Below are 16,887 nucleotides of genomic sequence, written 5' to 3' on the forward strand. Positions count from 1 at the left end.
AAAACAACATATCACATTTCGACTGGAAGTTAGTTCAGTCAGCCTGAGTTTACGTTAATATTTAACTGAGGAATGAGTCTTCAGGAACGCGAGAAAGAAGAGAATAAGAAAAGAGGTATATTTTTAAATTGCATTTTTTGGGGAGGCGCGCCGGGTGGCCTCATGGTTAGTGCGCTCGACTTCGGATCGAGCGTTCCGCGTTTGAGCCCTGGCCGGGGACATTGTGTTGTGGACATTGTAGTCGCTTCATGTTACTGAAATCAGAGATAACTGTGGCCACTTGGCTAATATGCAGGCTTTATCCTTTACCTTTACCTTACCTTCAGTAAGGCGAGAATATAAAGAATAAGAATTCAAGTTTAATTTTGTTTAAACATAAGCTGCGGAGATATTTTTTTCATATATTGAAAGAATAAGATAAAATAAATACTGTATATTTATTTACTTGGTGACGTTCTTTTGTTTAAGTTACAGTTTGTTTGTTTTTTTTTTAAATTGCGAATTACATGAAAAATTCGCAACCAAAACCTTCGGCAGTTATTGAATTAAGTGCGCGACTTGGTGTGGAAAGTGCAAGAAATTTGACTTGGACGCGTGAGAGCCTGGGGAGACTTGAATCTAGTCCCCTTTTTGTCCGGCTCTTTGCTCCCGGCCCCTCTTCGGTCAATCGCAACATACTTAAATTTCATTGGTTTAGGAATGGCATCTTTTCTTTTCCAAAGCAATCTTTTCTGTTCCTCTGGCAACCAACGAACATGCAGTGGGCACCTGGGAAAGCCCAAATTTGATAGGCTCAGCGCTGCGCAGGCGCTTTCGGCGTTTTCCAAGACGACATGCGCACTGCATTCACTCTGAAAACTAATCTTCCTCACCGGGCCAAAATGGCTGAAAATTTTAAGAAGGGATTCCTCGGTGTAGCAGGAAACTGTACCGTGATTTCGCCAGCGAACAGTTAGCGTCGTGCTTGGTGGAGAGTGTTGCACACTGTAGAGTTTAGTGTAATCTCGCACAGTTTTTTCCAATTGACTCTGTTGGTATATACTCAACGGACGAAGCCCCGAGCGCCATTTTGCCGCGGCTGGGTTATTTGGGCTGTACACCTCAAGAGCTCTGACAAGTCCTGAAAAAAAAAGGAACAAACTTTTGAGATATACATTCAAGTGCACTGAAAATACTTTTGTCAGTGACACAATTGTATAACAAGCATCTTGACCTATTTTACAGTACAGCCGTGTAAAACTCCAGTTTCCAGTTTAGTCTGTTCCAGGCGTTTGGTTAGTTGACAGCTGCAAGAAGAGCAGAGAGGGAAAAATGGCGGGGATGGGGAGAAGGAGGCTTGGCTTCCCGCGCCCCACTCCTCCCATATTTTTTCTCTCGCCGTTTTTTCCGCTGCTCGCTAACGGACCGGACGCCTGGAAAAGGCAAAGTTTTCTCCGGCTCAAGTTACTTTCAAAGCTTTATGCAAATGGACTTTGAAGTCGGTGTGAACGCATAGCAAGAGAGTTAATCTCCATATAGGCCTCATTCCTAAGGTAATCCATCTCAAGTTATTTTTAATGTTTTCTATTTCCTATAAACGGCGCGCGCGCGTCTAGTTTCCGCGCGCTTAGTTTCCGTACGTTACTTTCAAATGAACAGTCGCGCGAACTGAACATTTAACGGCTTCACACTGAAGAAGGGCTATGCCCGAAACGTCTCTGTTTTTTCACAAGATGACACTTTGACCTATTTCCACGTCATCAGTTTTTATGTTTATTTTCTCTTGAACGTTCAAATAAGTGTCACGCATCAACCGTAGATAACAATTTCTTTCGTTTCTGTTCATCCTGTACATTTGTCTATACAGCTCTCTCGCGGCCGGGTTAATGTTACCGCTAGCGTTTATACGCAAATATTTTTATGGAGGATAAAAATGCATGTAAAGGTCGGGTCGCTAAGGCTGTAACGAGAATGAGATTTTCGAAATAGGATTGGCTATTTTTCTTCCCTTGTGGGATTTATGAGGTCGGGAGTGATCTAAACATAGCCCGAGAGGTATTCACCTTTGGAATAAGGTTTATATAGAGGATTAACTCTTTCACCCTTTATCATCTCTTGCGCACATACATGAGAGATGTTGTCACGTACCCGGGGATTCTCTTGGAAAGCCCTTTAAACAGCTCATAGTTTGTCGGTTGTCCGCGTCTTTTTTGTGCACTCTTCTCTGATGCCATAATGATGAATCGCTTTTACGATTGTCTGCCTCCTCAAACTTGGCTAATACGCCTTTTATCTGACTTGCTTTTCCTCTCTCAGAGCTCCTTTTCGCCCAAAGTTTCTCTCGTGGTTTGCGTAGCGGGATCACAGCCATAACTTGTTTAAGCCCGATTGTTGACATCTTGGGAAAGATCTTCTACTCACGTACTCCCTGTTAGCATTGCGAGGCTACACGTACGTCATAATTGAAAAACCCTGTTTCTTTTGCTCACGCAGTTGCGTAGACATTTCTGCTCGGAAGCGAACGGTTATTGCGCTTCAGTTTTCTTTACTTCTTTAAAACGGAAAAAAACCGCAGGAAAACTTACAAACAAATGAACTGGCGCCACTCCAGCTCAGTCTGCTCACGGTATGAACTTTCCAGGACATAAATATGGTTGGATTTATGAAAACCGTGTTAATACTTTGCACCAAATCGCCCCTATGCACTTTGATTTCACGACTCCTAACGGCGTTAAAATTACTCCTGGTGATGGAAAAAAAAAATAAAAATAAATAAATAAATAAATAAATAAAGAAGAGCAAGAAAAGAAAATAAGAGAGAGGAGGAACAAAAGACTGACATTTCGTTCAATTTTTATATCGTCTACTTTGGAGATTGTCTCTGGCGAGAATTGAGGATGGTGCAATTTCTTTAACCCCTGGGGCGGATACGGGGTTTTAGAGAAGGGGTTCGAGATACGGACCGTTCAAGGTATCCTTCCCCGGAAAATTTTTAAGATTGAGATCATCAAAAATGGGATTTCCGTCATTCTGGGGCCAAGTCAGCGTGTTATAATGTCTAACCAGAAACTGCAAGGGACCGCGAAAAACCCTGCCAACCTAGATCTAAAAGAGATCTCGGTGAACGGGCCATTTTGCAATTTATGTGCGTTGGGTCTTGGGCTGGCGTTACATATCTTCGCTACATAGTGCTGATGAGTCCCAATAAGGACGAAACAGCTGTCCACTGTTGCGATCCTACTTTATCGGTTTTTGTCGTGTTGGTTTCTCGAAACGTCTTTCACGCAGTATAAGCCTTGCAGTCTATTGTTTGTCATTATAATGTCTCTCTTTTTTTATTTAGGAGGTTCGACCGAAATCCCCGAAGCCCTGGCCCCTAGATCCGTCCCAGGACACTGTTTTCATAAATCCAGACATGTGTTTGTATCACCTCATACTTGAGCAGAGAAGTCTTCGATGGGCTTTTCTTATTCCTTTCCTCTTTGCTTTTATTCGAATGAAAATGTACTTTTCATGCAAGTAGTTAGCGCCATGCATCTTTTATCAGTATCAGCACTCCCGATCAATCAAAAATGGCGATCGCGAAATAGACTACGAGTAGTCCCTCTTTCGCTTAGTCCGTCGTGCGTGAAAGAAAGAAAAAAAGACGCGAAAGAAAACCGCGAGAAAAAAATGGCCGCGCGCGCGGCCATTTTTTTCTCGCGGTTTTCTTTCGCGTCTTTTTTTCTTTCTTTCACGCACGACGGACTAAGCGAAAGAGGGACTACTCGTAGTCTAATCGCGAAAACGTCTTCCATATGTCTATGTCCGAAAGTAACTTCCGAATTTTTACTACTGGCAACTATGAAATCGTCGTTTTGCTGAAAGTTTAAAGTCCCGTGAAATGTGAGTGGAAAATTTCTGGCCAACGGACAAATGACTGGTTGTGAGTCTCCGCTCGGGCGCATAGGTTCGAGATTGAAGACTGGAACCTAAACGGTTGAAGTTGCGCAAGCGCACATTTTCAGGTGGAAGCACGCCACCCAGAGGAGAGCCGAAAAATCTCGAGACATTTTCAATTTCGCGGTCGGTCTTCCTCGTTTCTTTGTAAGATTTTGTGCTTTCCCTCGACCCGTCTTGAAGATGGCGACTCGGGCGAATGCACGTTTGAAATCCTACAAGAACAAGGCGTTAGATTCTACGGAAATGAGGCGAAGGCGAGAGGAAGAAGGGGTCCAACTTCGAAAAGCCAAACGTGAAGAACAAGTATGTAAAAAAATGATTGTGTGCATTGTACATTACGTCCGATCGATTTTCCTTCTACGTTAATGATTTAAATTCTTTAATTTACTGTGTTTGTTTCCCTAGATGTTTAAAAGAAGAAATGTGGATATGTCAGGAAAGTTATCGTCCCAGCCAAGTGAACTGGAGACGTTGCTGACTACGAACCACGTTGGTCAGGTATGGAAAGCCTCCGGTGTCACCGAGTGTGTCGCAATTCAACACCTAGTGTTAGTGTCAGTTCAAACTCCGTTCACAAAATTCTCAAAGTGAACAATCTGACGTTACTTGTATTATTGCTTTACTTATTTTCCCGAGTGTTTTGAAATTCTGTTAAACGGTCATATATTCGTGACTACTTACGTACGTTTAGTTGGCGACAGTTGCTCTCACGGCCAGTTGATCTTAATCCGGAAAATGTAAGCTTTAATATGCTCTAAACTAACAGCTTTTGTTCAAGAGCCTTCTATGGACCGTTGAAATTTTAAAACAAGAATTAACAATAACATTCTCAATGCACTTTGAACATTCCCAAAATCGTATATGATTATAAGTTTATTAACTGAAATTTACTAGAAAAAAATACTTTTAATTCCACGTGATAACATTTCAGGTTGGTTTTGGCATGATATCTTCTTGTGTATGGGATATTACTCCAGTTGTTATTTCTTTTATTATTATAACTGGATAAATATGTTCTGGTGATGTTTGCTTTTCTAGACTTTTCAAATATCTGTGTTATGTGTTCAACTCACATTTTAATGTCAATTAAGCTTAATAATTTTTCTTTCAATAAGAAAAAATAAACAAAAACCCCTATTTAATAAATTATTTTCATAGTTACTTCCTAAGTAAGTATGTGACTCTACATACTAATTCACTCACCCACTCATTCATTCAGTCAGTCAGTCGGTCAGTCAGTCAGTCAGTCAGTCAGTCAGTCAGTCAGTCAGTCAGTCAGTCAGTCAGTCAGTCAGTCATTTATTGTTGTGTCTAGATACCTGGCAGCCATGAAGTGTTTAAAAAAACGATACCCAGCAGTCTAATATGGTTATAAAATTTATAGGTTGTTACAGTAAGCCAAAGCTGGGAGAGTTTGTCCACTAACAAAATCAATACATTATTTGGAATCACTTGGCATTTCTGAACAAATATAGAGTACTCTCAGGGGGTCTCAATTGTAATTTTTGTGGAGTCAGAGCTCAAATATTTTCCAAGTGTCGAAAACACTAAGATTATAAAAATATAAAATTATATTTATTTAGAGTATGCCCAAGCTCAAAAAATTCTTCAACTGCAAAGCCAAAATACTTGTTGAAATCACTTGACATTTCTAGAGATACATTAACTATTTCAAGATATATTTTGTGGAAATTTTATACATGTAAGAAGTTCACACAGCCGATTATCTATAGTGTAGTTTTTAAAAACACTTCCTGGCTGCTGGGTATCTAGACACAACATTCATTCATTCACCACTCATCATGGCTAAACATTTGGGATCTTTGAACCATTATCAGAGAAACTTATAGTATTGTAGTTCTCTCAGGTTGATTATCAAATGGTTTGTGATACCTTCTTTTAATTTTTTAGGGTGTATTTTCTCCTGATGTGGTGGAAGCATTGTACTCAGAAGAACCAGATAAACAGTTAGCAGCTATGCAAAAATTTCGAAAACTCCTATCTAAAGGTCTGTTTACGCTTTAAAACTTTAATGACTGACAAACATATATGAGTGTCAGTGGTTTTTTTTTTTTCTGTTGTTAAGTGTTCAGTTGTGCAGTTCCAGAAAATATCCATACTTCTCCCTACCCCAGAAGAGATTGGAATTTCCTTGGGGGTGGAGGGTTCTGTGAGACCAAAAAAAAATTAAAGAAATGTATGAGGCTTAACTCAAATTTCCACAGGGGTGCAGGATCCTAGACAAACTCCATAAGGGAGATATGGATATCTTTTGGACTACGCATTCCCAAGAGCAATCAAAATGTAATTTCCTATTACAATACTAATACATTTTCAAGCAGACAGATGAGAAGAATAAGAAAATCATCCTCTAGGTGATATTATCTTAATATGACACCAAATTCTTAGAGCTGACATTCAAAGAATTGTATGACTATAAGTATAAAGAATTAACATTTTGAACCTAAGATTAACAGGGTTTTCATTAAAAAAAGAAAAGCTTTTTGCTCTGAAGAATTGAGAATCAAAACAGTTTAGAATGATACCAAAAACCTTTTTTGCCTAGACCTTCGTTCTATAGAGTTTTTGATTGTGTTATCTGGACCTTTATCTTAGGCCATAAGTTTTTCAGTTACAAATATATTTAGTTACGTGGTTAAAATTTTCTTAGTATGTGTCCCATGAGTCTGTATAATCAATTTTTGACTGTAACAACCTGTTTGAACCTGGTTTAAAACCATAGATTCCCTTCATCTGTGCAATAACACCAGAATTCAAGTTTAAAATCGTGTGCTAACATAACTTATTCTTTTGGTTTTAGAACCTCACCCACCAATTGACGATGTAATTAGATGTGACGTTATTCCAAGATTTATATACTTCTTACAGCGAGATGACAGTAGCATGTTACAGGTCTGACATCCTTGAGCAACTTCACTTGCTGAAGACAACTTTTATAATTTTTAACCATTTTCATTGTCTGTTTTTTTCTTTTTTTCAAAGTTTGAAGCAGCCTGGGCACTGACAAATATTGCGTCTGGTACATCACCGCAAACTCAGTGTGTGGTACAAGCAGGAGCAGTGCCTGTCTTCATTAGATTGCTGGAATCCCCTCAAGTAGATGTACAGGAGCAGGTCAGTAGCTGTTAGTTTGGAATCTGCTGACTGAACACAGGTCAATCTGTGTGTGCCTTACAACACTTGCATGGAGTAGCTACATGAGACAGTTTTGGAACCTCTACTCATTCTGTACTTGTTGCATTTGTTATGAAAGAAATGTTAATTAGAACTTTAGTCCAAAGGAGAGTTCAGAATAAGTGGTGGTTAACATTGTCCTAGACAGCTAAGATAAGTGGTTTCCCAAAGGACGAGCTAACTTGTAGTGGTACTGAAATCCCATAATATGGGCTTTGAAGAATGAATAAGAGAGGAACAGCAAAATATCCAAATTTGGTAACATGAAGATATGTACCAGATATAGCAAATAGTACTACTGACTTTGGTGTTGGAGGAGCTCTCAGAGAGTATATATGTGATTGGTGGCAGTCACTTTTGTCAGCATTGACTTCTTAAAGGTGTAACCTCTGTTTCTAATGCTTTGGTTGTTCAATTTATAATTCTAGGCTGTGTGGGCTCTTGGTAATATTGCTGGTGACAGTGCAGAATGCAGAGATTATGTTCTAAACCTAGGAATGTTACAGCCAGTTTTGGAGTAAGTTGTCACAAACATTTATGATTGATTGTTTCTGATTTACCAAAAACTTCAGATACTTTTGGGACTCTTCCATAAGAATTAGTTGGAAGTCTCCCGGGCTGTTCCCTTAAGAACATGGTGTTCCATGACAAATAGGATATAATAAATAGACTGCATTCTAGTATTCTATTGTTATGCATGGGCTGTGGAACCCCCATTTTGTCATGTTTATGATATTGTAATAGTTAAGTAAAGGACTGTTGGTGCAAATTTAATGTTTGTACAACTGTTTAAAGAAAATGCTACAGGAAATGGTTACTGGGGATCAGTAGTGATATACCGAGTAATCACGTCCCTATTCTCCCAGAGGAGAGCTAGGAACTGTGAGAATGATATGATGATAAATTGGGTAATCTTTCTCTTGTTCATAGTTACCTCAACTTTAAGAAACCTCAAAATAAATTTTACTAGGTAAATACAGTCAGTAAAGCAAATAAACAAACAGGAACAAGCAGTGGTATGACTGAGATGAATTGCAAATGACAAACTTGAAAAATTAGGCCATTTTTTCCAAGATGCACTATCTGTAACATAACCCCTTGAAGATTTTGATGTCCTTAGAGGCACAACAGAAATTATGACAAATTTTGTGGAGTGTTTGGGGGTTTCAGACCAATGAACACCCAGGAACAGATTCCAAGGGTACTCGAACTACTGACTTTCTGGGAAGCTCATGGTGTAGTCTTAGGACATTTATTAGGTTCATATGTGACACATGTCCTGTACATGTATACTGCTAGGATCAGTAGTCAGAGCTGACTGTAGTGTTCTGTCCAAAGAAAACACTAACAGTGATATTGGATGATAAATAGATGATAAATTTTAGGTTCAGTGAGTCTTCAGCGGGATTTGAACCTATGCCATTTTAGGTACCAGTTCTAACCACTGGGTTATGTCAAGACTCGTGGTGAGTTAGGCCATAAATACTTTTTGTTGCTCTTGCAAACAATTTTTACAGATATGGGGAAAATTTCTAGATCACTGTCCAGGAAAGAAAACTTTGCAGTGCTTCTTGACATTGATAAACAATTTTGCAGCAAGACTTAAGGCCAACTTCTTTGTTATCTTTTTTTTCTTTCTTGGCACAAGAATGACAAGTTTTGTTAATGAATTTATTGTTTTTATCTTCACAGGCTCTTAAAACAGTCACCAAGACTGTCAATGACAAAGAACCTTGTTTGGGCTTTGTCCAATTTGTGTAGAGGAAAGAATCCTCCACCTGATTTTTCAAAGGTATGCAACATGACAATACGACTAGCTTGTAATGGCATTCTTGGTCATTTTCAATAAATTGTTTAGCCTCTTGGCTGTAATGATGATGATGATGATGATGATGTTGATGGTGAAAATAACAATGGCTGTAATGGCGATGATGATAAAGACAGCGATGACAGATGATGATGCTGACCATGACCAGGACTGTGACCATTACCATGACTATGACAATGAGGAGGATGATGATTGATGATGACAGTGAAGAAAAGGATGATGACATTAAAGATGACAACGAGGATTATAAAGGCAGTGAAATACGAGATACAAAAACCCTCAACTTGTCGCGCAACATGAGCAAATTTGTTGCGTGACAAGTTGTGAGTGTGATGAAAAACGAGCAACAAAGCCAAAATTTGTTGCTCAAAGTAGACCCGCAACAACTTTCTTCAACCTGCAGCAAATGTTTTTGTTGCGCAACAAGTAATCAGGCAAGGTGAAAAACTCGAAACATTAACCCAAAACTTGAAACAAACAATGTTGTGCGACAAGTTGAGGATTTTTGTATCTCATATTTCGCCGCCTTAAGAAAGACAAGAAATTTACACGATGCGAATGATGCTGTTATTGTTTACTAAGGCTAGCTGTCTTTTTCTTCTAGGTGTCCGCATGCCTGCCAGTGTTGGCCCGTCTTCTTTTTATTAATGATCCTGATGTCCTTGCTGACTCATGCTGGGCATTGTCATATCTCTCAGATGGCCCTAATGAGAAAATCCAAGCTGTTATAGATTCTGGTGTCTGTAGAAGACTAGTGGAGTTATTAATGTAAGAATGAGTCTAGTGCTGAACTTTCGTAGTATTCTTACCAGGTCATATGCCACAGATCACAAGCCTGTAAAGCCCCTGTTGTGCACTTGTTATAACAAAACTCAAGCCCATCTTTCCTTTCCTTTCCTTTCTTGCTTGTTTTCAGAATGTTACACTGTTTCACAGATTGGCAGCTTTCCCTTATCTCATATTTATTTTGTTTTCTATTTTTTGGTAGGCACAATCTTAGTCCTGTTGTTTCAGCAGCTCTTAGGGCAGTGGGGAATATTGTGACTGGAGATGATGTGCAAACCCAAGTAGGAGAGAGTTATTCTTTTATTAGATTAATAAAATATAACACTTTTGAAAATAATATTGCCATGGTCTAGATTATCATTTTCAACATACAGTTAGTCAGCCTGCTAAGGTAATTACAGATGTAGTTGTCGTTCTCTTGTTGTTTCATGCCACGAAAGGTTACTAACATGGTTTACAAGTTATCAGTAATCATATTTTGACCTTATGTGATGGCATTAATTTCTTTCAGTAGAAGATGTAGCAGTTGCTTTCTCTGGTTTTAATTGATCTGTTATGAGGGTAATATATTGCTGGATACATTTGGCAAAATTAAATGTATCTGTCACCCGTTTCAGGCAGCTTTATAATGCAACATTTAATTGAAAACATTGATGTAAAACTACTGTAGAGACCCAAAGCATCTGTGTGTGTGTGTGAAAGGGGAGGACTTATCGAGGATGGGGGAAAGAACTTACTTGAAATCATACCCAGGGCTGTCATTAAGTTTTAATTCACCTGTAGCCTTGATCTTCACACCTGTAACAAACTTGTTACTTTGTGGGTGAATTGTATCAAGTACAGGCCAGTTCACCCATAACATCAAGGGTCCATCAAACATACTCAGCCGTAACAGGTGTTATGGGTTATGGCCCTTAATTACAGCCCTGATACCTATTTGCTGTATGCCTGTGATTTTGATAACCACAAGTTTTGCTTTCAATTGATAGGTGATCCTTAACTGCAGTGCACTTCCTAGTCTATTACATTTACTTAGCAACTCTAGAGAAAGCATCCGAAAAGAGGCATGCTGGACAATTTCTAATATCACAGCCGGAAATAGAGCACAAATACAGGTAGGATTGCATTGGTTGTCATGCAATGATTTATCACAAGGAAGAAAATGTGTTCACCTACTCATGCTCAAACAACCACTTAAAAAAATGGTCAAAATCCATGAACCAATGACAAATATAACCCCATATTGCACTCGGCCAGAATTGAAACCAGGCCACATTGGTGGGGGGCAAGCTTTTTCACCACTGTGCCATTCTTGCTCCCCTGCTCTCTGATTGTTACATGTCATGTGAAAATTCAAACCTGAACAGTATCAACTATTGCAGGTGCCTGACATGTCACTTTTAATTAGAGAAACATCATCAGAAAGACATTTTTGACAGTGAGTCTCTGACATCTGTCAGGTGGGGAAGAGTGCAATGCCTACAGAGAACAATTTGTAATGTGTAAGGCTATTGAAAGCAGTGTTCCATCATTTATGTGTTTGGATGTAGATTGTGGTCATCATTATTTTGAGGGTGTGGGGGTACTCAACAAAATCTTATGCAGGAAGGCTCTGCCCTAAGATCCAAATCCTTGTCTTCTTATATATCATTTTTGTCTGGTATTCCCTTTTGTGTATATACCTTCCATGGGAAGTGGTACCCCTTTCTCGTGCCTACAGTAGAATTACTGTATTCTTTTCAAACTGTGTCACTGCGGTAATGCCCTTGGAATACTCCTGAAGATAAATAAACCATTAGAGGTGCACCTGTTGATGAAATCACCACAGGCCCTTTTTAATTCCTAAATAATATTTCCCATACCCTTTTCCATGATTCAAATCGTGAAATATAGTCACCTGTAGGGAGTACCCCCTCCCCTCCGGGGTCTGTGTCATAAATTAACAACATTTAAATTTGGAACTGTGTTTTTTAATGCACATACTCTCTCTTTTTAACACAGTCAGTAATTGATGCCAATATTATTCCAATGTTGGTGGAGATCCTTAGCAAGGCAGAATTTAAAACAAGAAAAGAAGCAGCATGGGCCATCACCAATGCTACATCTGGGGGAACAGCTGAACAAATCAAGTTGGTCTTAGTAATAATGCATAAATATAGAAAAGTGAAACTGTTTCCCTGATATTTGTTTTGTAACAAAAAATTGGGGCGAAGAGAGATATGGTAACTTACTTACAATAACATATTTAATGGTAACATGATGTGGAGGTTACAGTGACCCTGGTGGTTCCTAAGTGAAGCCTGTATAGCTGGTGGGATTTCACACTCGGTGCTTTTATTTTAGCAGCGAAGCCATGAACATGAGTAACGAAGCCGTAAGAGGATTGGTGGTGAGTCAAGAGTAAAACAGTGGCTCTGTGACCAAAAATCACTCGTTCACAAATCCTGCCAGCTACACAGGCTACCCAAGTTCAATTCTTCTACTTTTCTACCAACTGGATTTGTTCTGAAATGGTGTTAGGTATGTCTCCCTGGTATGGGACACAAATAGCCAACTGGTAACCATAATTTGTGTTGTTAATAACTTTACTTAGTATCACCCACCTAGTGGACTAATGCAAATGCTGCATTTTAATTGGCTACGCTACTAGAGGACCATTAGTAATAGTCCTCAAGTAGCGAAATTGGCGCAATCGAGCATGACGCTGTCTTTCAATTTATTCCTAAATAAATATTTCTTCAACTTGCATTTGCTAACTTATTATTGCATTTTCTGTCCAACTATTTAGACCCTAGCTATTAGACCCTTTGCCCTCAAGGCCACGGGTCAATAGCCCATTTTGCTTCGCCTCATGGGCTATTGACCTGTAGCCCTTTCAGACTACGGGTCTAATAATTATTGTTAAATAGCATACATTCTTACATAGCAGAGTGAGTTTGGTGACAATGAGGTGACTCACACAAAATGTTTATTTTATTTATATATTTATTTATTTTTTTTAATTTTTTTTTTTAATTTTTTTTTTTTTGCCTTGGTATGTAATCTTAGAAGTCTTTCCCTATGTTTTTATTTTGCAATTGCCTCTTTAAATACAATAGACACATATTTGCTTCAACAGATACCTGGTTAGTCAAGGAGTCATTAAACCTCTGTGTGATTTACTGACTGTCATGGATTCAAAAATTGTTCAAGTGGCACTCAGTGGCTTAGAGAACATCCTTAGAGTTGGAAAACAGGATGCATTTCAAAATGATGGCATTAACCAGTTCGCAGTTATGGTTGAGGAAGCTTATGGTAAGTCAGTGGGTTTTCACGCAACACAAGACCTAAAGGAGGACGTGTCAGGGGGGTGTTCTTGTCTCTTGCCTGAATTCACCCTGGTAGGGCCTTCTAAAGGACACCTTGTAGGGATTTAAATGCTTTTGGGTGTCCTCTGTGTTCATTTCAACATCATAATTGATCAAATCTGCCACATAGCTGCCAGGTACTGCCTAAGATATTGCGATTTCTTGCAACTGGCAACTTCTGGCACTGCTATCAGACTTCCCCTCCCTGGGTAGAGAGGATTCCACTCTCTCTTCCAATGCCATATGAATCTGCTTCAGTAAAACCAAACCATATCAATTTGAGAAATGTTAATTTTGCAAGGGTTCTTTCAATGCTTAATACTGAAGCAGAATTTCTTATGCGCTCCCAAAGGTAGTTGAAATTCTTGCGAACCTCTCTATTTTTATTCTCCCTCAGAGCAAGAAATAACCTGTAATAATTTTTATTTTACGGAGTTCTGCGAAGTGGTCACTATCTTCGATTAAACAACCGCGATGTTTTATTGAATGAGATTCATTTCTTGATTTATTTAAAATTACACTATTCAGGCCCACATTCCTTGTGAACCTTCGTAAAGACCGGTTTTGCCTGGACTTAGCTTGATTTCTTTTTGGAGTAACGCTGATGTTATGTTGAATTTAACGGCAAGAAACTGGTTTTTGTTTGTTGTTTTGTTTTGTTTTGTTTTGTTTTTTTGTTTGGTTTTGATTGTTTTGTTGTTTTTTTTCCTTCATTCTCCAGGTTTAGACAAGATCGAATTCCTTCAGAGTCACGACAACGAGGAAATCTATAGGAAAGCGTTTGAAATAATTGAGTACTACTTTAGCGGCGAAGACGAGGACGAAAAACTCATGCCAGGCATCGATCAGAATGCGGATCAGTTTCAGTTTTGTGCTGGAGTCACCATGCCTCAGGAAGGCTTTCAGTTCAACTGACACTTGACTAAATTCCCCCGTCTGGTCCCTGCTGTGGACAAGTCCCACCCCTTTAGGCAATGAAGGAGTTGTCGACAATAGTCCAACCCTACCTTGCCCTCCCCTCATTACCAAGCCACGCATACACTTTGTGTGAAGAGCGCGCGTATGCCCATCGCGTGTGAGTGAGTAGAGAGAGTGAGATTTGTTGCGGTACGTCAGAGCAAGCAGTCATTATCCAACGACCCCCGTAATGAAGACCCTCGCAAGGACCCCCAACCCCCTTTATAGGAGGCGAAAAAGAAAGTGCCCCCAAGGATAATCCCTGATAGAAAGAAACCCAAGGATAATTCCCCAAAAGAATTAACCCCAGAGGAAAGTAACCAAAGGATAATTCCTTAAAAGGATAATCCCTCGGAAGGAAGTATCCCAAGGATAGTTCCTGATAGAAAGTACCCCAAGGATAATCCCCGATAGAAAGTGCCCATATGATCATTTCCCGAAAGTATTGATCCAAGGAAAGACCCTAAAAGAAATCAAACATGGACAAATCCTGGAAAGAATTAACTCAAGGATACTCCCCCGCAAGACAGTTACCCAAGGTATCTCCCTGTATTAGTGGTGATAATCGAAAAAAGAGCGCAAGAGAGTGAATAGTTAATTAGCTTTGTTCGGACTTCATCCAGTGCAGGAAAAATGCACAAAACACTTACTGACTTTCACCAAGCGAAGCCAAGAACTTTACGAAAGGCAATTTTGAAAGGCATTGGTGCCCAGATCAAACGTATTAATGAGGACAATTGAAAGTTACAAAACAGATCGATGATTGGTAGGTAGTTATGTTAGCATCATGGATTTCTTCAATGTATTAAGCGTTTTTAATTTAAGGCAGAGACTTGATATTGTGCCAGTAGCTTATCGAAGATGCCAAGAAAAGGTTGTATATACAATAAATATTCAGCGAGTTCGTAGTTTAAGAGATGGTTTTGTTAATCCTGGCAAAAAAGATTGCGTGACGAGCCCCCTCCCCCAAATTTCGTTGCTAGAGCAACGATAGCTTCGTGTTACATAGTTTGTTCCAGTTTACCGAGAACATGACGATTACATGCGCCTGCCGCTTGACAGTTTTGTCCGATATGTACTTCCAGTTTAGGCAAACTGTTTTCCAGAGGTATCTTGTAAACTATATTTTTCTCTTTTTGGAAAAGGTGCACAGCACAATGAATCGCCTTCTACTTGTTTGAATCAGATCTTGGAGGAGAAAAGCCATCTCAGAATCGGATGGTGTTTGGGTTAACATAAGTCAGCGCCACAACACTGCGCACAGGTTTCCAATAGTGAAGAGTTCAACATGTTGCGCGCAATATCGCAACAGCAAAAGGAGTTTCAACTTCTCAATAATACTGTATGTAACGCTGCGCGGAACAACTGCCCAGCAGCGCAGCACTTAGTGCTCCAGCATATCAAATCTATCTAAAAATATTGCAAGTTAATCCCTATAAAAAAAAAGTCTCGGCTAAGTATTGAATAAGTTGGTGTATCATTTTGCGACCACATTTGCGCTACCCCGACAGCCTAAAAATGGCAGCATTTGAGGCCGTGTCGGTGGAATTCTGCGCGCTGCTGGGCCAGAATAGCAACGTGTTAGTATGATGGCGACGGGAGTAATAAGACTCAAAACCAAGATATCCAACTAACTTTATAGAAATAAGCACAAACAGCAGTGATTAAATACATGATTAAACAGCGCACGCCGTAAAGACACTTCATGTCTATATTTACATATTTATTTATTTATTTATTTATTTATTTATTTACTCAATTTCAATTACACAGATGATCAAAACAAAAACAACAAATTAAATATATTTACAAGTATAATATACATGAAAAAATTACTCAATTCTGACTGGCTGAGAGCAGTACAGAAAAGTGTAACAGTGCAAATTACCCATCGCAATTCTGGATTAAGATTGGCTGAAAGACAATAGGAAATTTTCTAAGCCAATGATATCATGTAAAATGATCACGAATATTTTGTGCGGAAATCTTTTTCTCGAATGAGAAAAAATGCCTTTAAGGTGGCTCCATAGGGTAATCATTTATGGCGTTGCGCGCGCAAGTGTTATGTTTTGAATGCTGTTTTTGCCTTCGCTTTCACACCTAGTCCTCTCAAACTTATTACATGTAATAAGCAATGATTAAATAGTGTTTTGCTATCATCTTTGTTAAAATTTTGGGATTTAGTCTTAAATTATAAATGCCAAAAGAAATGTGTTTTTTACTGTTTCTATGGCTTTATTTGTGATTTTCATGAATTTCCTTCGGTGAAATCTTCCAAAATTGTTACATCACATCGCTTCCAGCGGGATACGAATTTTAAACACGAAAAAAGTAGGGTTTGTAAAGGCAGTTTTTTTCGATATTTTCAAATTTATGTCTTCTACTGCTGCAAAAAAACCTGGTCTTTTAGATTTCCCTGAAAAACAAGCTCCAACTAAAGTAAAATATTTACTACCAATCTGCCAAATTTTACGGAATTTCACCGAAGGAAACGCGAGAAAATTCACTGTCAGTTTTGCTTCTTGTGCTCATGTTGACGTAATAAAATATCGAAAAACACGAGACGTTTTCCTTTGAGCGCGCGCAGATTACTTCCTCAGCGCTCGTGCGATCATAAAACTATGGGGAGCCACCTTAAGGTACCCCCCTAGAGTGATTACGAACACCCTCCCTATAGAGCGCGAGTTAGAAAAGGAAACTTAGTTAATTTCTCTTTGAGTTTTCCCCGTAGAGATTTACCAGTATGGGTACTATTAAAATAAGGCTTATGTTTTGGTTGTCAATTTTTGGATTTAGGCCGTTACCATGGCAACATCTATCTAATGACAGGCATATATATTCCTCATTTTGACC

At 39.1% G+C, this 16,887-nt stretch overlaps 2 protein-coding genes across 2 annotated transcripts; one reads left to right on the forward strand and one right to left on the reverse strand.

Moving 5' to 3' along the window:
- Positions 1 to 336: 336 nt before the first annotated feature.
- LOC145481585 (uncharacterized) lies at positions 337 to 3,662 on the reverse strand. Its single transcript, XM_081460095.1, has 2 exons — positions 2,128 to 3,662; positions 337 to 1,120 (listed from the first exon to the last, which is right to left on the reverse strand). The coding sequence occupies exons 1-2, from the start codon at positions 2,375 to 2,377 to the stop codon at positions 546 to 548; spliced, it is 825 nt and encodes a 274-aa protein (XP_081316221.1). The 5' UTR covers positions 2,378 to 3,662; the 3' UTR covers positions 337 to 545.
- Positions 3,663 to 3,805: 143 nt separating this feature from the next.
- On the forward strand, positions 3,806 to 14,932 carry LOC145481588 (importin subunit alpha-7-like). Its single transcript, XM_081460100.1, has 13 exons — positions 3,806 to 4,224; positions 4,327 to 4,419; positions 5,833 to 5,929; positions 6,743 to 6,834; positions 6,925 to 7,056; positions 7,545 to 7,633; positions 8,809 to 8,908; positions 9,549 to 9,712; positions 9,933 to 10,011; positions 10,720 to 10,845; positions 11,732 to 11,859; positions 12,849 to 13,024; positions 13,799 to 14,932. The coding sequence occupies exons 1-13, from the start codon at positions 4,102 to 4,104 to the stop codon at positions 13,990 to 13,992; spliced, it is 1,593 nt and encodes a 530-aa protein (XP_081316226.1). The 5' UTR covers positions 3,806 to 4,101; the 3' UTR covers positions 13,993 to 14,932.
- Positions 14,933 to 16,887: the final 1,955 nt, after the last annotated feature.

Source organism: Orbicella franksi, chromosome 3 (assembly GCF_964199315.1).
Source record: "Orbicella franksi chromosome 3, jaOrbFran1.1, whole genome shotgun sequence".
Lineage (NCBI taxonomy): Eukaryota > Metazoa > Cnidaria > Anthozoa > Scleractinia > Merulinidae > Orbicella > Orbicella franksi.

Bases quoted from the DNA above. Each gene is read 5' to 3' on its own strand.
- LOC145481585 (XM_081460095.1), bottom strand. From the start codon at position 2,377: ATGTCAACAATCGGGCTTAAACAAGTTATGGCTGTGATCCCGCTACGC. The intron at 1,121-2,127 runs GTACGTGACAAC...TTTTTTTTTCAG, and splicing joins CTTTCCAAGAGAATCCCCGG to GACTTGTCAGAGCTCTTGAG.
- LOC145481588 (XM_081460100.1), top strand. From the start codon at position 4,102: ATGGCGACTCGGGCGAATGCACGTTTGAAATCCTACAAGAACAAGGCG. The intron at 5,930-6,742 runs GTCTGTTTACGC...TTTTGGTTTTAG, and splicing joins TCGAAAACTCCTATCTAAAG to AACCTCACCCACCAATTGAC. The intron at 8,909-9,548 runs GTATGCAACATG...TTTTTCTTCTAG, and splicing joins CTCCACCTGATTTTTCAAAG to GTGTCCGCATGCCTGCCAGT.